This window comes from Benincasa hispida, chromosome 9 (assembly GCF_027475165.1).
Source record: "Benincasa hispida cultivar pf3 chromosome 9, pf3_genome.v1.1, whole genome shotgun sequence".
Lineage (NCBI taxonomy): Eukaryota > Viridiplantae > Streptophyta > Magnoliopsida > Cucurbitales > Cucurbitaceae > Benincasa > Benincasa hispida.
In genome coordinates, this window is record NC_143486.1 from 31511043 (window position 1) to 31533507 (window position 22465).

Consider the following 22465-nt stretch of genomic DNA (forward strand, 5'->3'; position numbering starts at 1 on the left):
ATATACATATAGTTTCAAAGCAAAGTTTAAAATATCACTGCTGATGAATATTTCTAGAAAAATTGTAAAAACAATCGATACAAAAAAATTATTTTAAATTAAAAAATAAACCTTTTACGCTTTAAAACAAGTTAAAAGTTTGTTGATTATATTATATTCATATTACTTAGGTTATGTTTTTTTTAGGTTTCATGGATCATTTTAATATTTAATAGAAACGTCGATTCTCCTCTTATTTAGATGTCCAATATATAGAAAATGTTGACATGTATATGAAAATTTAATACCCTAATTTAAAGAAATAATAATTTAAGTGATGTTATCTCAACAAAATAAAGAATACGTTCTACTTTAGAACATTTTAATAACATGTTTTCAACCAAAATGTAATTATATCTTATATTTTTTCAATATTATCTTCAATAACGAATTTGTTCTGAATTTGTTTGATTGTGATTCTTTCAGTTAATTCTATGTATATTTCTTTCTACATATTTGTATTTATTCAAAAACATTTTTAAATTAATCCAATTTTTTCAACTAACTTATTTATTAAGTCATTTTTTTTAAAACACCCTACCTTCTAAACTCTCATTAAGCTATACTAATATTTAAGGGGCTGTTTGTTTCGTGATCATCCTAGATTTTCATGGAGTGAAAATGTGGAATATCGTGTTTGATTTGCAGTGTTGTAAGTTTTAGATGCTCTCCTGAAACATAGGTTTTCCATATTCCCAAGTTGAAGACATCTCCCCATTTTAGTTTTTGTCATTTCTTTTTATTTTATTTTATATATATATATATATATCTTTATTTGCATTATATAATTAAAATAAATATTGTTAACCATGTATATCATATACTTTTAGTCATATAATAATTCTTATTATTTTTTAGCAATATATTCAAATTTAAATTTAAATTAATATTTATTTTATAAAGAATCTTAAATTATGATATACTACTTTGTTGAGAAAAATAACATATAAAAATAATATAAATTATATTAATTTTAAAGTAAATTCAAATTGATAAAAACAAATATGTTATATAAGTTCAAATTATATCAAATTAATTATAAAGTAATAAATAGTCGTAAAGGAATCCTTAGAATTTTATGTAAATTAAAGATCTCTCGAGTAAAAATCCTACAAAAATCAACACAGTTATCAAAATATTCTCAGATATCTGCAAAAATATTCCTACAAAACAAATATGGTAGTCTAAAGATGTCGGACATCTATAATTTCGAACATTTAAGATTCAAATTATCTACCTTTCCAAAAAAAAAAATAAACAGCCCTTAATTTCCTCTCACATGTGGTTGTAGGAAAGCCAATTTTATTTTAAAAATAAAAAACAATTTTTTTCCAAAATTATTTCAAGCACCTATTTGAAATGACATTACAAGTGCTTAAAAACAGTTTTTTTTTACACTAGAGAAAACAGCCCAGAAAGCACTAGAAAAGTCATTTTAATCCAACCCTAATTGGTATTTTAAAAAGTTTTGGTAATTAAAAGTGGTTTAAAAAAAACTGTAAAAGCACATTTCAAATGCTCTTAGAAGAAGCATTCAATTAAATTTCTTCCCAAAGCTTATATAATAAGTGATTTAATTAAAAAAAATTTAATCCAAAAGGCATGGCAAACACACCTTTAATATTATATGTAAAATCCCTCACAATAGGAAAGAAAAATAAAAAATACAGCTAGGTGACAATATCTTAACCATTTAAGCAAGAGAAAAATGCATCATGATTTTCAACCTTCAAATCATTAAAAAAAAAAAAGAAAAAAAAAAGAAAAGAAAAAGGGAAAGAAAATCTACAATTTGCTCTCTAATAATAATACTTTGTTTCCTACTTCTAAAAGAATCTTTTGAATTTATTCAAAAAAAATAAAATAAAAATAAAAATAAAAGAAAGAAAGAAAGAAAATTTTGAAATATTGTTCAAATTTCAAGCTCTTAAAAAGGGAAAACAAAAGCTAGCAAATTTTAAATGTATTTTGATTTGTGAGACAGCAAACTACAAAAAGAAAAGGTTAGCAAACAAGCTTACGTAATAAATAAATAAAATAAAATAAAATTGTTAAAAATATAGAAACCTTTCAGAATGGGCCCTTACATTTGTTTTATACAATGAACTAAAGGCAGCAAACACAAATGAAGAAGAATAGATAGTGATTGGGAAGAAAAGGGCTTCTTCTTTACATAAAACAGAAACCATCCTTGCTTTGCTGTGTTTGCTTCAACTTTCTCTCAGCATAGAAGATGATTACAAAGGCCCCATTTTTGTGTACATTAAAGCAAAATTTATTATAATAGACTTATCAAGTGGGGCCTTTCTTCACATGGTACTTCACTGGCAGCTTGATATTTCCATCATGTTGGCTGATTTGGGAGATTCAAAGCTTGATTTGGGCTATATTTGCTCCTGATTCCTGTTATCATTATAGCATCAATGGAAGATTGATTCAATATACAAAGTTTACATAACAAATAAGCATGTTGGTTTCTCTCTTCTTTTATATTTTTCTGATTCGCCCAATGGAAAAATATCCACAGTTCTAATCTCTCCTTGTACTTTTGAATATGATATTGTGTTACTGTCATGAGAAGTGCGTGCAACAGAGGATCGAAGTAGTTTCCGAAATGATGTCTTGTTTAATCTTTGCAAAGCTTCCAAATTCAGGGATGTGTTTACCTTTTGTACTCGCTCGACCAATCTCTCGAAGACGATTGTGCTTTTAATAGGATTTCTTGTCACTCATATCAGCATTCTCACTTTTGACAAGCCCCCACCCTCTCTCCAATTTGATTGATCTACTCTAAAAGGAATAAGTAGTGGATAATAAGTTTTTTTACAACCTCTGAGTTTTCTTCCCAATCTATCAGTCAGTTGAGGGAGAAGAATGTGAGAGCGTGAGACGGATATTCATTTGAGATCGTATTAGGGGTTCACTTCATTTGAGATCGTATTAGGGGATGCAGTGAACCCGACTCCCTTGCATGTAAAGAGATTTAGGGAAGACTCCCAAATATCTTCTCCCATGCCTTGTACTTCAAAGTTGAAACAACAATCTGTTTAAAAAGTGAAAAGAAAGCCTACCAAAAAAGAATGGAGATTACTGCCTAAAGCTATAAGATTCAGTTTCAGAACTCATGTCATATTTGACTTCCTAGACTGGGGGGTTCAAAGGGTTCTAATCATTACTTTTGATTTGGGATTGTAACTATATTGTCATCAAAATCTATTGTGTGATGTCTGAATTAGGGGTATTCAAGGGTGGAGTTAAAAAACTAACAACATTTTTGTTTTTATATATTCATGAGTGTTTGAGCTAGTTTGTGCACACCTCAACTATACTCAACCAACAAACATCTCACCCTACCACATTTGATTGCCAATAAAACTTAAAAGTTACTACATCCCCAGATACGTGGCTACCATAGCTTGATCTTATTCCCTATAGGCCCTTTGCTATTTATGTTGACCCTTACTAATTACCTGGACAACCCAGGGTGACTTGAACCAGTTAAGGGGTGAAATAGAGAAAAACTCTTGAATTTTGATCTTTTCGCTTGGGACAAAACTCTGATCTTTTCTAGATGCACATATTGACATCTGAAGGAAAATGAAGTATACCTTGACGATAGCAAAGATTAGAATGCTATTTCCTCAAGAATGTGAAGTGTCTTCTGATGTACCTGTACTTGGAAGTTAAAGAAATGAGGTGAGAAGACATACTCTAACAATTAGCAAAGGAAGAAATCGATAAAAAAAGGAGAAACCAAAGGGGTCTTAAATGAGGCTCGAGGAATATAAATCATCCACATTATAATATCATTTGTTGGCTGTCTTCCAAGAGCCACATAAAGATCACATGGTCAAGAAGTTGGTACTAACTACTAATTGAATAGATGTTAAAATTTTATTGGATGTCCCCGAAGGGACACCTACTAATTGAATAGATGGTCGAAATGCAACCACAGTTAAACAACCATCAAAAGCTCGGTAAAACTACTTCAAAGCTAGAACATGAACATGGTTTCCTTACTATTATTTGGCAAAAAAGTGAAACAAAAATTTGACTTTGGAGTTCATTCCTGTAAGTGTGGGTACAAAATTAGAGTTCGAGAAGAGAGAGATCACATACCCATTCTAAATGTTGTGCAGTGACACCTGATTCATTTCCAGCATATATTCCACCCAGGACCTAACAAGTGCAAAACATATTTTGATGATCGACTTATTATCAATGAAATTCTCAATGTGATGATAATCATACCATAGTTCACAGTAACTAGCAAGAAAAACTAATGAACAACAGGCATTGGATGAATATTCCAATTTCATGGCACAAAACTAGAAATGCGGTCAAGTAAAATATATTGGATCCATTAACATGCATTGCAAATTCTCATTGGAAAGACTAGCCATAAAAGTTCCATGCTGTCTTATAAATAGATGATAATGCGAGCCCAGACTATAAGGAGAATAATTATTGATCTCAAAGTAGACCAGAGTAGACAATTTATTGAACTCAGTCTAGAAAAGTAGCAATCTAACAGTAGACTACATAATTAGTTAAACTTGGCGACTTCCACAAGTGATAAAGAGAATTATAAAAACATATTTCTCTCCTATAATACAAAGTAATGAAATCTGAAAATTTAGTACTTTTTTTTAGTATTTAGTATATGATACAATATTCCGTCCCTCTTCCATTCAAGGCTCAAATTTAAGGAATCGTGCAATGAAACGTCAAAAAATAAAGTATAGAAAATATAAATTTTGTGTTGGTTTTTTAAACCTTAAATCTCATTTAATTAGTTCATATTTTTAATGAGAGCCAACTTGAGTATCTACTAGTTAAAGCATATACTCACAACAAAAAGGTTAAAGGTTTGAATCCCCCATTCCACATGTTATTGAATCCAAAAAATTATATTTTAAAAAAAATTAAGAGAATTTACTTAGTTGATGTTTTAGGGGCAATAAATACACCAGGTACAGACTAATTTTAGTATTTAAGTGTTGTGATTGTAAAGCTTAAAATAATGAGCACAACTATTTTATTTTTCGTCCAAACCGAAGTTTATGAGGAAAATAAGTATTGACCTTATTTGGATCATATCATGTTTATATCATTTCTGTTTTAAGTTTCATGAGTCCTCTTTTATTGAATGGACCAGATTTGATCTTGAAGTGGCTCTGATTAGAGATTTCAGGCAAACAGCCCAGAACATACCTACCCCATAAACTTTAGATCATCAGGTAACATAACAATCCATCAGAGTCCATTAAACGACTACAAACACGCAAGAATCTTACCTTAGATACGGTTTCTAGAAACATGCCTGGACGAACAGGAAGTGGCTTCTGCCCTGATACACTTCCCTAGTAACCATGGCAAAGAAAGCATAAAGCAAGTCAGGACAATCCCACAACACGTAAAATTCTGTTCAAGCATCCAAGGAGTGGACTTAAAACCCACCCTTCCTGCAATTCCCCTTGAAGCTCTCCGTCCACCTGCAGTATCTTCCTTATCATCACCTGAGTTATCGGCCCCTTCGTCTTTACCTAACATTACATTTCGTATCATCTCTTGGACAACATTACCTGGTTTCAAAGCAACCAGTTTGGTCAAGAAGTTCACCTGCACCAAAAGGATTATATGAATGTACTAATTAGCAATGAGTGAGGACAATGACAAATTGTTATACTAGCATTAGGAATGAGTAAGACAAATACTGAACAGCAATTGTTGTTGCCTGAAAATCAGGGATATATTCACCTAAGTACACGACAAACACATCTAAATCTGTGTCAACTTTGCAGCTATATCTGGTGAGGATTTTAAGAGATTTATTAAGGAGACTATTTGGGAACTATGAAGGACCACCAATGAAAAGATGCAAAATAACAACTGACCAAATCAGACAGAAAATGACTCTAATCCAAATGAATAAGACATAGAGGATAACTACGAAAGTCCTTAGTTTCAACATTCAAAAAGAAGCATAAGGAGGGAAAATGCACTCGCTAACCAAAACTAAGTTTTTCCTTGAAAAAACTAAGCATGTATACAGTTGTAATTGTACGCTATAAATACTGGCAAATATGTCACCACAATCAGGTAACCATAATTCAACAAACTACAGATCCAATAACACTCCTAAATTATCTAGGTCATATTTACAGCTGTCATATACAGCCAACAAGGACATTGCTGGATTTAATAGACGGTGTGGAGTATCTTGACCAAAACGGAATAAGAAAACCTTTGATGGGATTAAAGGAATGACTTCGTAGAACTTGGTACATATGTAGCCTCCAATTGGGGCTCACTATATTAGAATATTTGGATTAATTTATTCTTTTTATCAATGTGAGTTGCAGGGTGTTTTCATAATCTTCTATGAGGTTGGAAATATGTTTATCCTCCCACCTGATTCTTGTATCCATTTACTTTTTGTCAATATATGGACTTTCTTTTCTCAAAATAATAATAAAAATAGCAATACCAAAAAAACATAATACGTTGATCCATATTGCATGTAAAATTTCTTAGGAACAGAGTTTAACCAAGTTGATAGAATAAGGAAACATGGAACCATCAGATCAAGTGATATGATGTGAAGTTTCACAAAAGCAAGCATGTTGCATACCTCTGATTCAGGAAGAGTACTTAGACCACGATCATTTCTTTCATCTAGAATTCCACCTCCCATCATATTCCGAGCCTCTTCTCTAATCAGAACAAGCCTTGCAAGCAGTTTCCGGTCAGGTACAATTGGCCGAGTTTCCATTGTCTTTAAAATAATTGTGAATGAGAATAGTTTCATTAGAAAACTATTATTCAATATTTAGGGTCCACAATTTACTGCTTCTAATTAGTAACAGTGGCATTCAATATTAAAAAGTTGTAAGACTGAAAAACAAGTAGGCAAGATATGTAACTAACACAAAGTGAGGGGTTAGACACAAACCATATCCATTCACTAGAGTTACACACTAAGAAGCATAGACACGGAAATGGGACATGGATAAGATATTTCCCACATTCGAAAGATTGCTTTCAACAATTACCTCTACAGCAACAGAGGTGTTATTCTCTATAGGACTGCCCTACCCTTTGGTATTCTATTTCATAAATCAATGACATGGTTCCTGTTTCCTATCAAAATAATAATAATACGAGTAATAGTAATAATTACCTCTATTAAATCATCAGCTTGGTTGGCTATGTCGTTAAGATTTGCTCCTGGGATATGAACCTTGGTGCCATTCTTACTTTTAAAGACACCACCCCCGGCAGCAACTCTACGAAGTAGTTCATGTCTGCTTTCTTTCAATGGAGTTCTACAAAGTAGGCCGACCACTTGAACCTATAAATCAGAGAGCACTCAGTTTACTATGCAGCTCCTAATGTTGGTCAAAACGACATATTAATGAAACATGAATAAAACAAAATGCCATTTTTCTTCACATTAACGTTCATACATGTGGCGGGCATTTTTTTGTGAGATGAGATAGAACTGTCTCCTTCACCACCTCCAGTATTGCCTTGCGCTGAATAGAAACCATAAGATAAAATGCATTACTTCAATGAATGAAAAAGAAATAAATAAATAGACAAATTCAAAACAACTCTTTTAGATCACATTATGAGACAACAAGAGAAATTGAAATGCGAAAAAACAAAAATTAAGTCCAATGAAATCTAAATTTAATTGCTTTAGCCAAGATTTTGGTTTGAGAGGAATCCAAGGTTATTTGAAGACAAGTCTGGATTTGAATGAAGCAATTTGATATAGCTCTCTTCAAATGCTTAACAATGGTTTTCTAATTTGTTTATTCATTATTGTTCTAGCAATGTTGGTATGATTTGGTATGCTTTTTAATTCACCTCATGTGAGCTCCATATATTATTTTCCCAATTTCTTTGCTTTGCTTTCACTCCTTTTAAGAGTTTGTTTCCTTTGAACATTTCTTGTATACGTTTGTTATATCGATGAGAAGATGTAATTTGTTTTAAAATAATAAATAAAAATAAAAATAATTATTAGAGGAAAGAAAAACTCCCACCCACAAAAAGGCTAAACCTTATCGAAAAATTTCTCCCATTGTTGAAATGTGAATAAATAAATAGTTAAATTTTTCATGATCTATTAGCTTAAGCTTTTGGGTTGAATAGTAATCACCTCTACAATGGTTCAACCCTTCTAATTACAACTCATTGAGTGGTTGTAAACCAATTATTAAAATATTAGTTGATATATCAATATGAACATCAATATATTCGTCGATATTCGTCAATATATCAGTAAATCAAAGGATTTGACACCGATGTCAAGGTTTAATGGATATCTTCAATATCTCATATAAATACCCATAAGATAATACACACACACATATGTAAAGTTAAAAAAAAAAAACCATAATTACTCACCAATATATATATATATATATATTAATAGTAAGATCTATAACTTATTTAGAGAGTGAAAAGAACTTAATTATAAATTTAAATGATATTAATAAATTATTTGATTTTCATAAATGTCGGTTGATATCGATCTTTAGTCAATATATCCATAGAATTGAAACCTCGATATCAATATCGACATCGATATTTTAATCCTTGTTGTAAACTAGGTAATTTAAACCAAGCTCAATTAGTTATCATTTCACTACCTACTTTTTTGTTCCTTATTTTCATTTTAACAGAAAATTTTAAGTTTTGATATACCAAAAAAGAAAACAATAATAAAAATAAAGCTTCATATCGAACCTAAGGAAGGTAGAGAATTTAAGATGGAGACGGACCTTATCATCTTGGTCCTTTTCAGCAATCTGGATCATGTAGTCTAAGGCCATCATAAAGCCTGACTCCATCTCATCAACCCTTTTACCTATGACACCTTGTGCAGCCAACTGCAAAGCTATCTCTTCAGATGTTTCATCAATGTTCGTATCTTCCAACTGATACAACAAAAACAAACCGAGACAGGGAATAGAATGTTAGTCGGTAGTAGCACGAATAGTTTAATAATTTGAATACAATGATGCACATTGATATCTCAAAGAAATTTTAATTAATGATGTTTTCTTTTTTATTGAATATTACTCTAGGTTGCTTCAATTTCAAAGGCCATCACCTTCTCACCATGAAATTGGCAATCATGACAAGAACACCTTTGAATGTGAACATCATGTGTCTGCTACAAGGCAATGTAGGCGAAAGGCGAGCCCAATTTGTATATTGAAAACACTATATGCAAATGAATCATTAAAAAGAAAAGAAAAACAAAAGATGCAAGGCCATTCCCAACATCAAAGGCACCTGACATGTCACTCTTTCAACTGAATACGAATCTATTTTCTAATCCAACATTATAATACTGCAGTATCTTAAGAGATCTTCAAACCTTAACCATTACCAGAGCTTGATCCCTGTTTCAATTAACAAACTCAAACTGATTCCATACACGTCCTCTCCTATGGGTGGAGATCCTGAACAACTAGTCCAAGAATGGGCTAAGGCAAATTCATGATGGCCCAAGGTGAGGATGGTTAGAGCTCAGGTATAACGTCTTTCATAATATGAAGAGGGTGTCATTAGGAACGGACCGAACGGTGCAAGTAAGTAATAATCTGTTACAATCCTTCGATCACCTAGCTTTCCCCCTGCGATAAAGAAACTCGACAAGCAAAATATAGACACACGATTAAGGCCAAAAAATAGTTCCAAATAGCATAGATGAAGGATCGACTATTCTTATCATTCAGTAATAATTTCTGGACAAAAATCAATAACGACAATCACTCTTTCAATGGAAACTAAATTCGGAAAATACAGAACAAAACACTAAAATCCCTGGAATCGCTAAGGCAGCTCCGGAAGCCCCTTCCCAGGAAATCTCCTTCCTTATTTTTCTACCTGCCTTCCATTCTTTTCCTCTTCCCTATTTTAAAAACACAGTTGGGCCCACTTCAACCGTTTTCACCTCCCACTAACTCCTCTGCCACTCTCACCACTGACTCACCCTCAATTCTAACCGAATTCTCCCATTTTCTTCCTATTTTGCCCCTCCTTTTATATGTGTAAATAATTGGGGGTTTTACAATTCCTTCCCTCTCGAAACACACCTTGTCCTCAAGGTGGAAAGTTGAAAATTGCTGTCTCATTGCAGGGGCAGACTCCCATGTTGCCTCACTTTCGGGTAGACCTTTCCATTTAACTAGCCACTCTTGCACATCTGTCTCACTATTCCATCTTACTCCCAACACTAGTTCCGGATTGACTTGGAGTTCAAATTCTTCTGTCAGCATAAGGGGAATGTGTTGAACTTGCTGGGTTTGGCCTAGCTTCTTTTTTAGTTGAGAGATATAGAATACATTGTGAATGGCGGTCTCAGCTGGTAAATTCAAACGATAGGCTACTTCCCCAATCCTCTCAGATATTGTATATGGCCCATAAAATTTAGGGGACAGCTTTTCACTCCTTCTTTAAGCTAGAGTTCGTTGCCTATAGGGACGATGTAAATCTGCTTATTTCTTCATACAGTTCTGAGCAATCGCTAAGTGTTCCTTAAGGGCGTTCAAAGCCCAGTCTCTGTATTTTAACTGTTGTTCACACTGTTATTAGAAGACTTCCGATCTCCGTAGTGTACTATAGGAAGGGGGGGGGGGGGGGGGGGGGGGGGGGGGGGGGCGCGACCAAATTCTGCTTGGAAGGGAGTAGTTCTACTTGATTGATGGAAAGTGGTATTGTACCACAGCTCGGCCCATGCCAACCATTTGTTCCAACGGGTGGGCTGTTCATTACAAAAACACCTCAAATAAGTCTCCAAACAACAATTAACTCTCTCGGTCTGTCCGTCGGTTTGAGGGTGAAATGCTATGCTCCTCCTCAATTTTGTTCCCAATGATGTGAACATTTCCCTTCAGAAATTGCTTAGAAAAATTTTGTCCCTATCGGTTGTGATAGACTTGGGAACTCCATGAAGCTTAACCACTTCTTGAATGAACAGATCAGCTACTTGCTTTGCAGTAAACGGGTGCCTCAAAGCCATAAAGTGTCCATACTTGCTGAGCCAATCAACCACTACAAGGATCGAATTGAACCCCCCAGCCTTTGGCAGCCCCTCAATGAAATCCATAGTCCATTCTTCCAACGACAACTCGGAAATTGGCAACAGATGTAGCAGCCCGCCGGAGATAGTGATTCAGTCTTGTTTCGTTGACAAACCTCACAGCCTTCTACATACTTTTGGATATCAAATTTCATCCCTATCCAATGAAGCTCCCCATTCATCCTCTTGTATGTTCTAAGAAAACCCGAATGGGCCCCCAACACGGAGTCATGAAAGGTGTGCAGCAATGAAGGAATCAGAGATGAGTTTCGTGGAATTACTAACCTCCCCTTGTACAATAGCCTTTGGTTCCTCCACTGGTATGGTGGTTTCCCTTCCGGATCCTCCTTCAGTGTGGTTATAATTCTTTGGAGTTCTTCATCCTCCTCCACTTCCTCAAGATCACATCTAGGTCCACTACTGCTGAGGATACTAAACTCTGTAATTCCGGAGCCTCTTGAACTCTAGATAGAGCGTCTGATGCTTTATTGGATAGTCCCGGTTGATATTGGATCTTGAAATTGTAGCCTAGCAGCTTAGTTAGCTACCTTTGAAACTACGGTTGGACCTCCCTTTGTTCAATGAGAAATTTCAAGGCTTTCTGATCAGAGATGACTGTGAACTTCCCTCCAAGTAGGTAATGCCTCCATTTTTGGACTGCCAAGACTACGGCCATCAGCTCTCTTTCGTACACAGACTTGGCTTGTGCCCTTGAGGACAACTTTTGGCTGAAGTATGCTATCAGTCAGTCTCCCTGGGTAAGCACAGCCCCTAATCCTACTTCAGAGGCATCAGTTTCTATGATAAATGGTTTGTTGAAATCTGGTAGGGCCAAAACAGGACATGAAATCATCTGCCTCTTGAGATCCTCAAAAGCTTCGGTGGCTTCCTCATCCCATCTAAAGCCATTCTTCTGGAGTAACTTGGTGAGAATAGCAGCTCGGCTACTATAGCCCTTCACAAACCGACGGTAGTACCTTGTTAGACCTAAGAACCCCCTCAATTCAATGATGTTCTTCGGTTGTGGCCAGTTGACCATTGCCTTAATTTTATCTCCATCCGTTTCTACCCCACTGGAAGAGATTAGATGACCCAAGTACTGAATCCTTTCTTGACAAAAAACACATTTCTTATGGTTAGCATACAATTTATGTTCTCTAAGAATGCTGAACACTATCCCCAAATGTGATTCATGTGTGGATACATCAGGGCTGTAAACTAGAATGTCATCAAAGAAAACAAGGACAAAACAACGTAAAAACGGTTTAAAAACCTGGTTCATCAACGACTGGAAGGTGGCTGGTGCATTTGTGAGACCGAAAGGCATGACAAGAAACTCATAATGCCCTTCATGTGTGCGAAAGGCCGTTTTCTCGATGTCTCCCTCCCTCATTCTGATCTGGTGATAGCCTGATTTGAGGTCTAGCTTGGAGAAAATAGTGGCTCCATGTAGTTCATCCAGTAGTTCCTCTATCACTAGTATAGGGAACTTATCCGCTACCGTGGCTTGGTTTAGCTTTCTATAATCCACACAGAATTGCCATCTTCCATCCTTCTTTTTGACTAAAAGTACGGGGCTCGAGTATGGACTTCTGCTAGGTCGAATAAATCCTGCTTGCATCATCTTTTGAACCAGCCTCTCTATTACTTCTTTTTGTGTGTACCCGTACTTGTATGGCCTTACATTAATGGGGTTAGTCCCTTCTTGGATATTAACGTGGTGGTCTACTAATCTCTGAGGAGGCAGGGTGGATGGCAGCTCGAAGATGTCCTGATTTTGTTCCAGAAGTGCTCGAATCATCAGTGGTACGTCAGAATTCATTTCTCCTTCCTCTTGCCTACTGTCCTCTGTCTCTTGCTCAATTTCAAGTTGCTGAAAGTCGACTAGAAATCTCATATCATCATCCTCCCACTGCTTACTCAATATTTTGTAAGTCACTTCTGCCTTGGTTAGAGATGGATCCCCTTGTAACATGACGTGAGAGCCCTCGGCCCAAAAATTCATGGTTAAAGTTGGCCAGTGTATTCCTATAAACCCTGTCGAGCACAGCCATGGCATGCCTAACACCACATTCATTCGGCCTAATTCGATTGCTAAAAAGTCAACCTTCACCTTCAGCCCAGGTAAATCGAGTTCCACTCCCCTGCAAATCCCCTTCCCTTCTATTTCACTCCCATTTCCGATAACCACCCCAAACATGGTGTGCTTCTCTGTTGGAATGCGTAGCTCCCTGACCGTATCTTGGTGGATGAAATTATGTGTTGCCCCTGAATCAATGGGGACTAGTACTTCCCTTCCCTTTATCCCCCCTTTTAGCTTCATGGTCTTTCGCGGAGAAACTTAGTAATGAATTTAGTGCTAACTCTGCCTTCTCCCCCAACTCCACATTATTAAGCTCTAGTTTTTCTTCTTCTGCCTCACCTATCTCCTCCCCTGTTTCTTCCTCTTCATTAGTGATGAATAGCATTAGCTGGCGATTCTCACGAAACTTACACTTATGCCCGGGAGAATACTTCTCATTACATCTAAAATAGAGGCCCTTATTGAGCCTATCTCTGAATTCGGCATCAGATAAGCGCTTGACCGGTGCTTCCTTCTTGGCTGGGAAAGACTTCACAGGTATGGCAACCTGTTTCATTGGCAACACTTCAGTTCCCTTGGATTGGGCCTTCTCGATCAACTCCTTCCCCTGGTGGGTCTCCCTATTGCTCAGGCCATTCACCCCCAGATCTTTCAGTGCAATTTTGAGAGCCAAATTTCTGTCGTTCACCAATTGAGCTTCCCTCATACAATCATCCAATGTCCTTGGGTTTCGGCTGATGACTTCAACTTGTACGGTTGCCTCCAACCCATTCAAGAAAGCATATCTTAAGACTTCTTCAAACAAATTCGGCAATGGGACGGAGCAGGTTACAAACTTCTTGACATAATCCGAGTAGGTACCTTCTTGTTTGATCTTCAATAAACGCGCACACAAACTTCCTTCTCCCACCTTCCGGTAGTGATCAAATAACCGGGTTTTCAATTCTTCCCAAGTAGTGAAGGCTCGACAATTATTACTCCATCGAAACCAATTTCATCCGGTGCGAAACTGACGATGGCTACCTTCACTTTCTCAGCGTCCGTTAGCTCATGGATTTCAAAGTAATGCTCGGCTCGGTAAACCCAGGATTCGGGGTTCTCCCCTGTGAACATTGGCATTTCCAGACATTTATACTTCCCTTTGTCTCCTCTGGTGGCGTATCCCACGTGTGATGGCTCGGCTTCACCGATCTTACCCTTCGCCTTGGCCATACTATTGTCAACGATCATCGAATCCTCTTTCTTTCTGCTAGAGTTACTTTCTCTCACTTCTTCGGTCAGTTTTTCTAAATTTTTACACAGTCCGGTCAACAGCTCACGTATTCCGGCCATCTCCTTCTCGGCCGATTCCATCCTTTCCTCGAGCTGTTTCTGAGCCATCCCTCTCGTTTTCCCCAGGATTACGGCTCTAATACCAAGTTGTTACAACCCTTTGATCACCTAGCTTTCCCCCTGCGATAAAGAAACTCGACAAACAAAATATAGACACACAATTAAGGCCAAAAAAATGTTCCAAATAACATAGATGAAGGATCGACTATTCTTCTCATTCAGTAATAATTTCTGGACAAAAATCGATAACGACAATCACTCTTTCAATGGAAACTAAATTCGGAAAATACAGAACAAAACACTAAATCTCTGGAATCGCTAAGGCAGCTCCGGAAGCCCCTTCCCAGGAAATCTCCTTCCTTATTTTTCTACCTGCCTTCCATTCTTTTCCTCTTTTCTATTTTAAAAACACAACTGGGCCCACTTCAACCGTTTTCACCTCCCACTAACTCCTCTGCCACTCTCACCACTAACTCACCCTCAATTCTAATTGAATTCTCCCCTTTTCTTCCTATTTTTCCCCTCCTTTTATATGTGAATAATTGGGGGTTTTACATAATCACAAAAGTATATTGAGGTCATCATTAGTAAGGCATTTCATAATATGAGAGGGTAATTGGTTTAGTGATAGACTGACAGTTGAGGAATCCCAAAAGGTGATGGAATAATTCCTTAAATGCTCAATTTAGTCTCAAGTTTGTAGAGAACATAATTATGTAACCACTTCAATTACGGTGCAACTTGTAACAACTCTAAGAGTTCCAAAATGTTTTTGTAACGAGAGAATGAGTTTATACTTCAGTTACCAAAGAGAGGTTCTATATAAGCAAATGAGTATGAACCCTGAAAGGCATGTTGGACTCTACCTACCTATTCGTTAAGCCATTTTATTAACCCAATTATAACTTGACCACATGTGGCTTGACACCATGCAATGTTTAGTGTTCTTTGCCTGGCAGTGCACCGGTATTATTTTTCTCCCAAAAATACAAATTCACCGTTGAACCATTTTTCAATATCAACAAGTAACATTGGGAAGCATGTAAATGAATACTTCAGTACATCAAAGGCACTCTATCACAGGGCACCAAACCAAGTTTCACATATTTTCCTCCCCATTTGGGCTATTGTCACATGTTGATTAAGACTGGGCCAACAACAAATCTTACAGAAAACCGGTAGTCCGCAATGGGAATTTGGTATCATGGAGCTCAAAAAACAGTCCTTCTCTTCGGCAAGTATCAAGACCCAATATGGTGCGCTAACTGTTGGGTGAGCTGAAGTTGTTTGGCTTCATTCTCTATTTTTAAAGTTGCACATTTCTCTCAAGCAAACCCCCGTAGAATGGTGTGAAAACTTGGGAGCCGCCTTCCTTATCTTAACTCCTCTGTTCCATTCAAAATTCAAGTATATCCAAATTGATGTGCAGTTTATAAGAGAACACATTACCCATCATTAGCTGAGTTTCAAAGCTAGCTGATCATCATTAGCTGAGATTCAAAGCTAGCTGACCGTTATTGATTGCCCCTCCAGCTAACTTGATAATACAATTATCTGTTATTCATCACTTGTACACTAATGTAATTTGTATACTGGCTAAGCAACCTCTCCTCTCTTATTGACCCATCAGTCAGCTGGGTTTCATCTCGACACTGCTATCCAATCTTTTCGGTTCTTAGGTCGAATTTATGTTGTCTGTTCAGTTAAAACGAAAAGAGAATATCTGAACAAGGGAAATTAGAAAGAACTTACGAGGACAATCATCTCTTCGAGAACAGAGGTGACTTGGTCGCCTCCTTTGAGGAGAGCTTCGTACTCGGAAGTGTCCATTTTCGGCTTCACTTCCTTAATGGGTCCTCTTCTATCTTGCATATCCAACTCCTCCTCTGGATAACCTCCACCGACTTCATAACTGGTACACGATGCCAACTGCTGCTTCCTCTTAGCTCGCTTCAAATGCAGACAGTGGGTAGGATTGTTAATGAAAAACAGCGAAGTTGGTTTTGGATTGGTGGGTAGTCGGTTTGAGCACGAACAAGTTGGGAACAGCCGGAGGCTACTGTTCATCTTCTTGAATTGGTTGCTCAATTGGGAATCTAGCTGGGGTTTTAGCTTGGGATCTATGGGTTTAAGGTTTATCCGTTTTTAATTGGGTAAAGTTTGAAATGCTGCTGGTGCACAAGATTGGGAATATTGTTCTCATCAATTGTTGAAGTAATTTGACGGGTTCTCCTGCTTTTTCAATGGTGCAAAATTTCTAGGCATGCTCTCGGAATTAGAGGAGCATGGATGGATGATCCAAAAAAATGAGATAAAAAAATATGAAATGACCCTTTTTTTAAAAAAAATATCAAATGATCTTTTGTTGTTGTCAAATTGGATGAAATTACCAAAATATATTGTACATGAAAAAACAGTCTTGCTCTCTCTTCTTTTTTGCACTCTCAAATCACTGTGTCTCTCGCCCTCGCTCGTCTCGTGGTATTATTAGAAGGCATTGGTGTTCTAATATCTCTATGTTTGTATATCTTTGCATGAGTAAAGTTGAGTCTCAAGACTATTTATTATTTGTTGACCTTCTAACTAAGCTATTTAGAGATGTATTCTAGTGAGGAGGGTGTTCCATAGTATCTATCGTTAGGACATGGAAATTGATTAAATTTGTCATATTAGTGCAGACAATCGGTTGCAGCGTAAGGGCTAGCCGGATGTATCTCCACAAGTAGTTAATTAGAATATGCAGTCTAATGTTTCTGCATGTTGTTCTAAGTGACTTAGGACTTCTATCGAGGGAATTCATGTTAGCTCTTCTCTTTGAAACTTGTTTCCTTAGTTGAATTGTATGAATTTTTCTTGTGGATAACGACCTCTTTTTTTTACACATCGAGTGACATAAAACGTCGGAAAAAAAACAAAGAAATCAATTTTACTTTTGAACTTATCTTCCTTCTCTAAGATAGGTGGATTGAACCTCAAATCTTGACTCTTAAGATTAATAGTACAAGTTCATGCTGATTGAGTTATGTTCATGTTGACATATCAAACTTATCAAAGTTATCAAGTTTCATCATAAATTTTTTATTTTATCTCATTTAACCTCAAATTTTAACCTACTTTTGTAACTTTTTACTCAAGCTCAACTTACTTTAAATAAAAAAGGGAATCAATTTTTTCACAAATTATTTTTATGCATAAGATTGACGAAAGACGATTGAATAAATATTTCAAAACTCACCTGTCAACAAAAACCTACCTATAGAGTCAATTTTCTTTTAAACTTTTAGATATATGTATTTTATTTGTAGTCTTTTTTTAGACGAAGACTTAACTCTTTTGTGTTTGTTGAATGCACGAATACAAAACAATTAATTTCAGATCTTAAACGGTAGTTAATGGATTAAAAAAAAGTTAAGTTGAATGGATTAAGGTAATTGGAATGAAAATTTTGTTAATGATTGGCTAAATTAATTTTAGATCGAAATCGCTACAATCTAAATAGATCACACTCTTTAGTCTTGTTAGTGGTTATTTTCCAAATGATATTATTATTATTATTTATCTATAATTATGATATTTCAAAATTTTCACAGTTAAATATAGTCTTAGAAAATTATGAAACTTAAGAGTGAATGATTATTACGTACGTTGATATTACAAAGAAAGTTGACAAGTTATTAATTGAAGAACTACTTATGAGATTTCTTATATGAGCTAAACATTTGAAGTGTGAGTGGATATTTTAATGTATTATTAAATATATACAAAACGTTTGAAGTATGAGTGATTATTTTATATACTATATTATGCTTGGAAATTAAGTCGCTATATTTTCAATAAAGATTTACATGTGAGTAGATCATTTTGATTAATTATTTTAAATGAATATTTTTTTGTTGTTGATGATTTTATATGAAAGTTTATTGAAAGGTAAAAATTGCAAAGAATAGGGTATAATTGACCTATTTTGAAGGTTCAAAATGAAAAATGTCCTACTTTTTAAAACCTAAAATTTGTTACCTTTTGCTTACATCATCTTCAAGAAGTTTTATAACATTGTCCATATTTTTTGCTTACATCATCTTCAAGCAATTTTATATCATTGCCCATATTTTGTCTCTCTACCTCTATCTTCGTTTTGTATTTTCATTTGTTACCTTTTCCTTCTTCTTTTTCCCGTTCTACTTCTTCTCTACGTTTTTTTTTTTTTCTTTTTTTTTTTTCCTTTCTTCTTCTTCTTCCTCTATTTCTTCTCCAGCAAGCACTAGTTCTTCTTCTTCTTCTTCCTCTTTTTCTTCTCTGGCGAGCACTCGTTCTTCATTCTTCTTCTTCTCTGAACTACAAGATCCTTCTTCAGTGAGTGAGATCGTCCGACAAGAGAGTGAGATCGTGAGAGGAGAGCGAGAGAAAGAGGGGAGCAATTCTAAAAAAAAAGAAGAGAAAAGAGCGATCTATGAGAGAGCAAAAAGAGAGAGAGAGGGTCATTCTGCATGCGCGCGAGGGTTTCGTTTTAGTAATTTCACCCGATGTTGACCTCTGCAAAGAATTAAAAAAAAAAAAAACCCTCTTTTTAAAAAAGTATTACAAATCTCATTTTTCCCTCTCAATTTGAGTCATCCATACAAAAATTCCAAAATTACAACACTTGTTTCAAAAGTTAAGTTGGTACAAAAGTATATGGTAAAAATAAAAGAAAATCATCCCAAGTGAGTATTCCATAGTGATATTTTTGGAGACATAATAATAATTTTATCAATACTAACAAGGAAACTAATTAAAAAAGGGGAAAAAACATCAAAAAATAATTTAAAATGTAAATGACTAATTCTAATGCAACTATTTTATATATAAATCTACACTCCCCCTAAGCTGGATCGTATATAGAATATAATTCAAGTTTGGAATTGTATTCATCAAAAATTTTTCTTGGTAAAACTTTGGTGAGAATGTCGATAATTTGATGGCGGGATGGAACATAGTTTAGTTTCACTATGTTTTTGTTGACCTCTTTAGATATGAAATGCCAATCAATCTCTATGTGTTTCGTTCTGTCATGATGTACAAGATTCTTTGCTATGGTGATTGTTGCTTGGCTATCACAAAGTATTTTGAACAAACTTTGAGTTTTTATCCTTAGTTCTTTCAGAAGCTTTTGAATCCACATCCCTTCACAAATTCTTAAAGATAGAGCTCGAAATTTAGCCTCCACACTGCTTCTAGCTATAATTGACTGCTTTTTGCATCTCCAAGACTAAGTTGCCCCAAACATCCCAAAACATCCCAAACATAAGAACAATATCTAGATGTGGATCTTCGATGTGGCGATGACATGACACACGTAGTCCAATCACAAGATAAAGAAATAGTACACACGTGGAGAAATAATCAAATGAATTGGACTGCTCAAATTATGACACGTGGCACTCTTAAAGTTCTTCTTAACCTGATTTTAGAAAAGTTATTACTATTTCCGGAAAAAAATGATTTTTCGACAAAAGGTTTGTTTTAATTTTTTAAGAAATAATTGAAGCTTGGATGGAAAATTTGAATAAATTTAATTTTCTCTCTCCTTAATTCAAATTGGTTCCTTTCCAAAATTCTATCTTTTAATCTCCACCTCTCATCATTTTTTATCTAGATGTAATGGCTATTTTTTAAATCCTTCAATTTTATAATTTAACCAAAATTTCATCTTCTTCCTCACCTCTCCCAAGCAAATTTTCAACAAGCTTTTTTCATCTTTTCATCTCATTTGCTATAAAAAAAAAAAACCCTAAAAATCTTAAATCTCTCACAATTTATTGATGTTAATTTATCTTGTGAGAAAACTGTAGAGTGTAAGATGTGAGAGCACCTTGGGATTGAGTGTAGTAGTTTATTTCTAATCCCAAAAAGGATTTGAGCGCAATGGTTTAATCCTAGACTCGAAAATAAAAAGGATTTGTAGTGTTTTGATCTTGAACTTATTAAAAAAGATCATAGTAGGTTAGATCCTATAAACCTACAAAAGAATCGGTTGTGGTTTGACCCTTGAACACTTACAAAAAGCAGATTCTCACCCATAAGAGAATCCATGTAGTAAAATACCCAAGAAGAAGTCTTGGAGAGTGGAGTAGGGATATTCCCAATCACTACAAACTCATCGGTGTTATCTCTCTTTCTCTCTATTCTTGATTTTTTTTTTTATAAGAAACATATCATTGATGAATGAAATATCCAAAGATATATCAGAGAAATTAAGGATAGGTACAATGAAGCCAAAGAAAAAAGAAGAGAAAACCGAGGATATTACAAATGAAGAACCGAAAGAGAGATAAAAGTCATAATATCCATACAAAAAAATAATAAGATACAAAAACCAAAAGCGGGTACATGGAGTAGCAAATCCGAAAAAGGAGATTTGGTTGATGAATAATTCCATGACCGAAGGATATTCAGAGAAACTTAGATTGTTGCTTCATCTATGCCATTATCAGAGGATAAAAGAGCAGACTCATGTGGATGTGGATTCTTCTCTAAGCAAAGCTTTTGCTTTTTTGTCACAAGAGATATAACTCTCTAGGTTTCGTAGTTTTCTCAATCTTTTTTTTTCCCTTGTAGAGAACCGGTTGGAATATCTATGAGTCGGGATTTCTTTAATACAAAGGCCAAGATCTTTGAACCAAGGTGCCAAAGCCATCAAATGAAGAGTAGGGTTGAAGGATTCAAATGAATTTTATGGAATGTAGTCAAACCAATCTTCTTCACTGTGGTTGTGATGAGTTGTAGGCGATAAGGGCATAAGACTGAAAGGGTTTGCGTCCGCACTGGCATCCGATTGTACAGCAACAATGGTCATGGAGTGTTTGGTACCCGACCGAAAGATCGAGCGTTTAGTATAGGGAGAAGGTTTAATGTTGTTATTACTTATAGAAGAATGATTTGGGATGGGAGTTGAAAGGGGATCAATTATAGGGGAGGAGTTCAAAGGTGAGGGGGAAGAAATATGCAGAAGGGAGAAGTTGGAATCAGTTGGGTTTGGTTTGACAGTGAATGGGTTGGGATCTAATGCTGATGAGGAAGAAAGTTGGGGTTGGGTAGATGAGATGGCTTTTGTGTTTGTAACCAAAGGTGGATGGAAGATTTGTGGGAAAGGGATGGGGATTGGTTTACCGAAGGAGAGTTTGTGGGAGTTGAAAAGATAGGTTGCTTTTGAGAGGCAAAAAGTGGTGATGTGATTGTTGATGGGTTAGGTGAGAGGTCAATAAGAACTATCATACCATCATTTTGTAGGGTGGCAGAAAAAGTAACTTTATCAATTTGGGAGGTGTGTGTTAGATTGTATGTCTTAAAACTCGTAAATTTGTAAAATTAAACATATTCCTCTTGCAATAAAGATGTTATTGAGGTTTATTAAGTGAAATTATTATTGAATATGTAAATTGCACTTGTAAAGCCTAAATTCAATAAACTAACAAATCCCTGACTATAACATGATTACTTGAACTTTATGTGGAGACATAAAAGAGGAACAAGTTTGAGTATATAGCTAAAATGGTCTCTAAGTATAAGGATGGGGTTGGGTACTTTATCCTAGGGACACTATGGATGCGGCCGACTTTGTATTAGATACAAACGATGTGATCTTGAAATCGTTCATGTAGAGACATGCAAGTGGGGGCATCCTATGCAAAAGATGTTTGTATAAAACTGGATCACAAATAGTCATTTTTTTTTATAACGACCATTTATTGTTACAACTGGCTATTTCAATCTGATAACCTAAGGTAACTCGATCTCAATCCTGAGCTAAATGCGAACTCTTGTTTACTCGAGATTATCCTTTAATCTGGATGGGTGAGAGTGGTTCAACAACGCCGCTCGATAAGCCTCATATTTTAGAGGTAATACCGGATAGATAGCTGTGGACA

The 22465-nt window shown here is 35.5% G+C and overlaps 1 protein-coding gene across 3 annotated transcripts; it reads right to left on the reverse strand.

Annotated features, from left to right (window-relative positions):
* Positions 1 to 2056: 2056 nt before the first annotated feature.
* Positions 2057 to 16843, reverse strand: LOC120085962 (protein PEP-RELATED DEVELOPMENT ARRESTED 1, chloroplastic). 3 transcript variants are annotated; one of them, XM_039042312.2, is made up of 11 exons: positions 16311 to 16782; positions 9167 to 9226; positions 8835 to 8990; positions 7509 to 7577; positions 7223 to 7393; positions 6674 to 6817; positions 5500 to 5661; positions 5337 to 5402; positions 4159 to 4218; positions 3648 to 3709; positions 2057 to 2442 (listed from the first exon to the last, which is right to left on the reverse strand). In XM_039042312.2, exons 1-10 carry the CDS (start codon positions 16623 to 16625, stop codon positions 3665 to 3667), a joined length of 1248 nt encoding a protein of 415 aa, XP_038898240.2. In that variant the 5' UTR covers positions 16626 to 16782; the 3' UTR covers positions 2057 to 2442; positions 3648 to 3664. The 3 variants fall into 3 exon arrangements, with proteins under 3 accessions (XP_038898240.2, XP_038898239.2, XP_038898241.2); XM_039042311.2 differs by having other exon boundaries at positions 9167 to 9229; positions 16311 to 16764; XM_039042313.2 differs by lacking the exon at positions 9167 to 9226 and having other exon boundaries at positions 16311 to 16843.
* Positions 16844 to 22465: the final 5622 nt, after the last annotated feature.

Excerpts from the sequence above, each read along its gene's own strand:
- LOC120085962 (XM_039042311.2), bottom strand. The coding sequence starts at position 16,625 with ATGAACAGTAGCCTCCGGCTGTTCCCAACTTGTTCGTGCTCAAACCGA. Across the intron at positions 8,991-9,166 it reads GCCAATTTCATGGTGAGAAG|TTGGAAGATACGAACATTGA; the intron begins GTGATGGCCTTT and ends TTGTTGTATCAG. Across the intron at positions 7,578-8,834 it reads AAAAGGACCAAGATGATAAG|CGCAAGGCAATACTGGAGGT; the intron begins GTCCGTCTCCAT and ends GTTTCTATTCAG.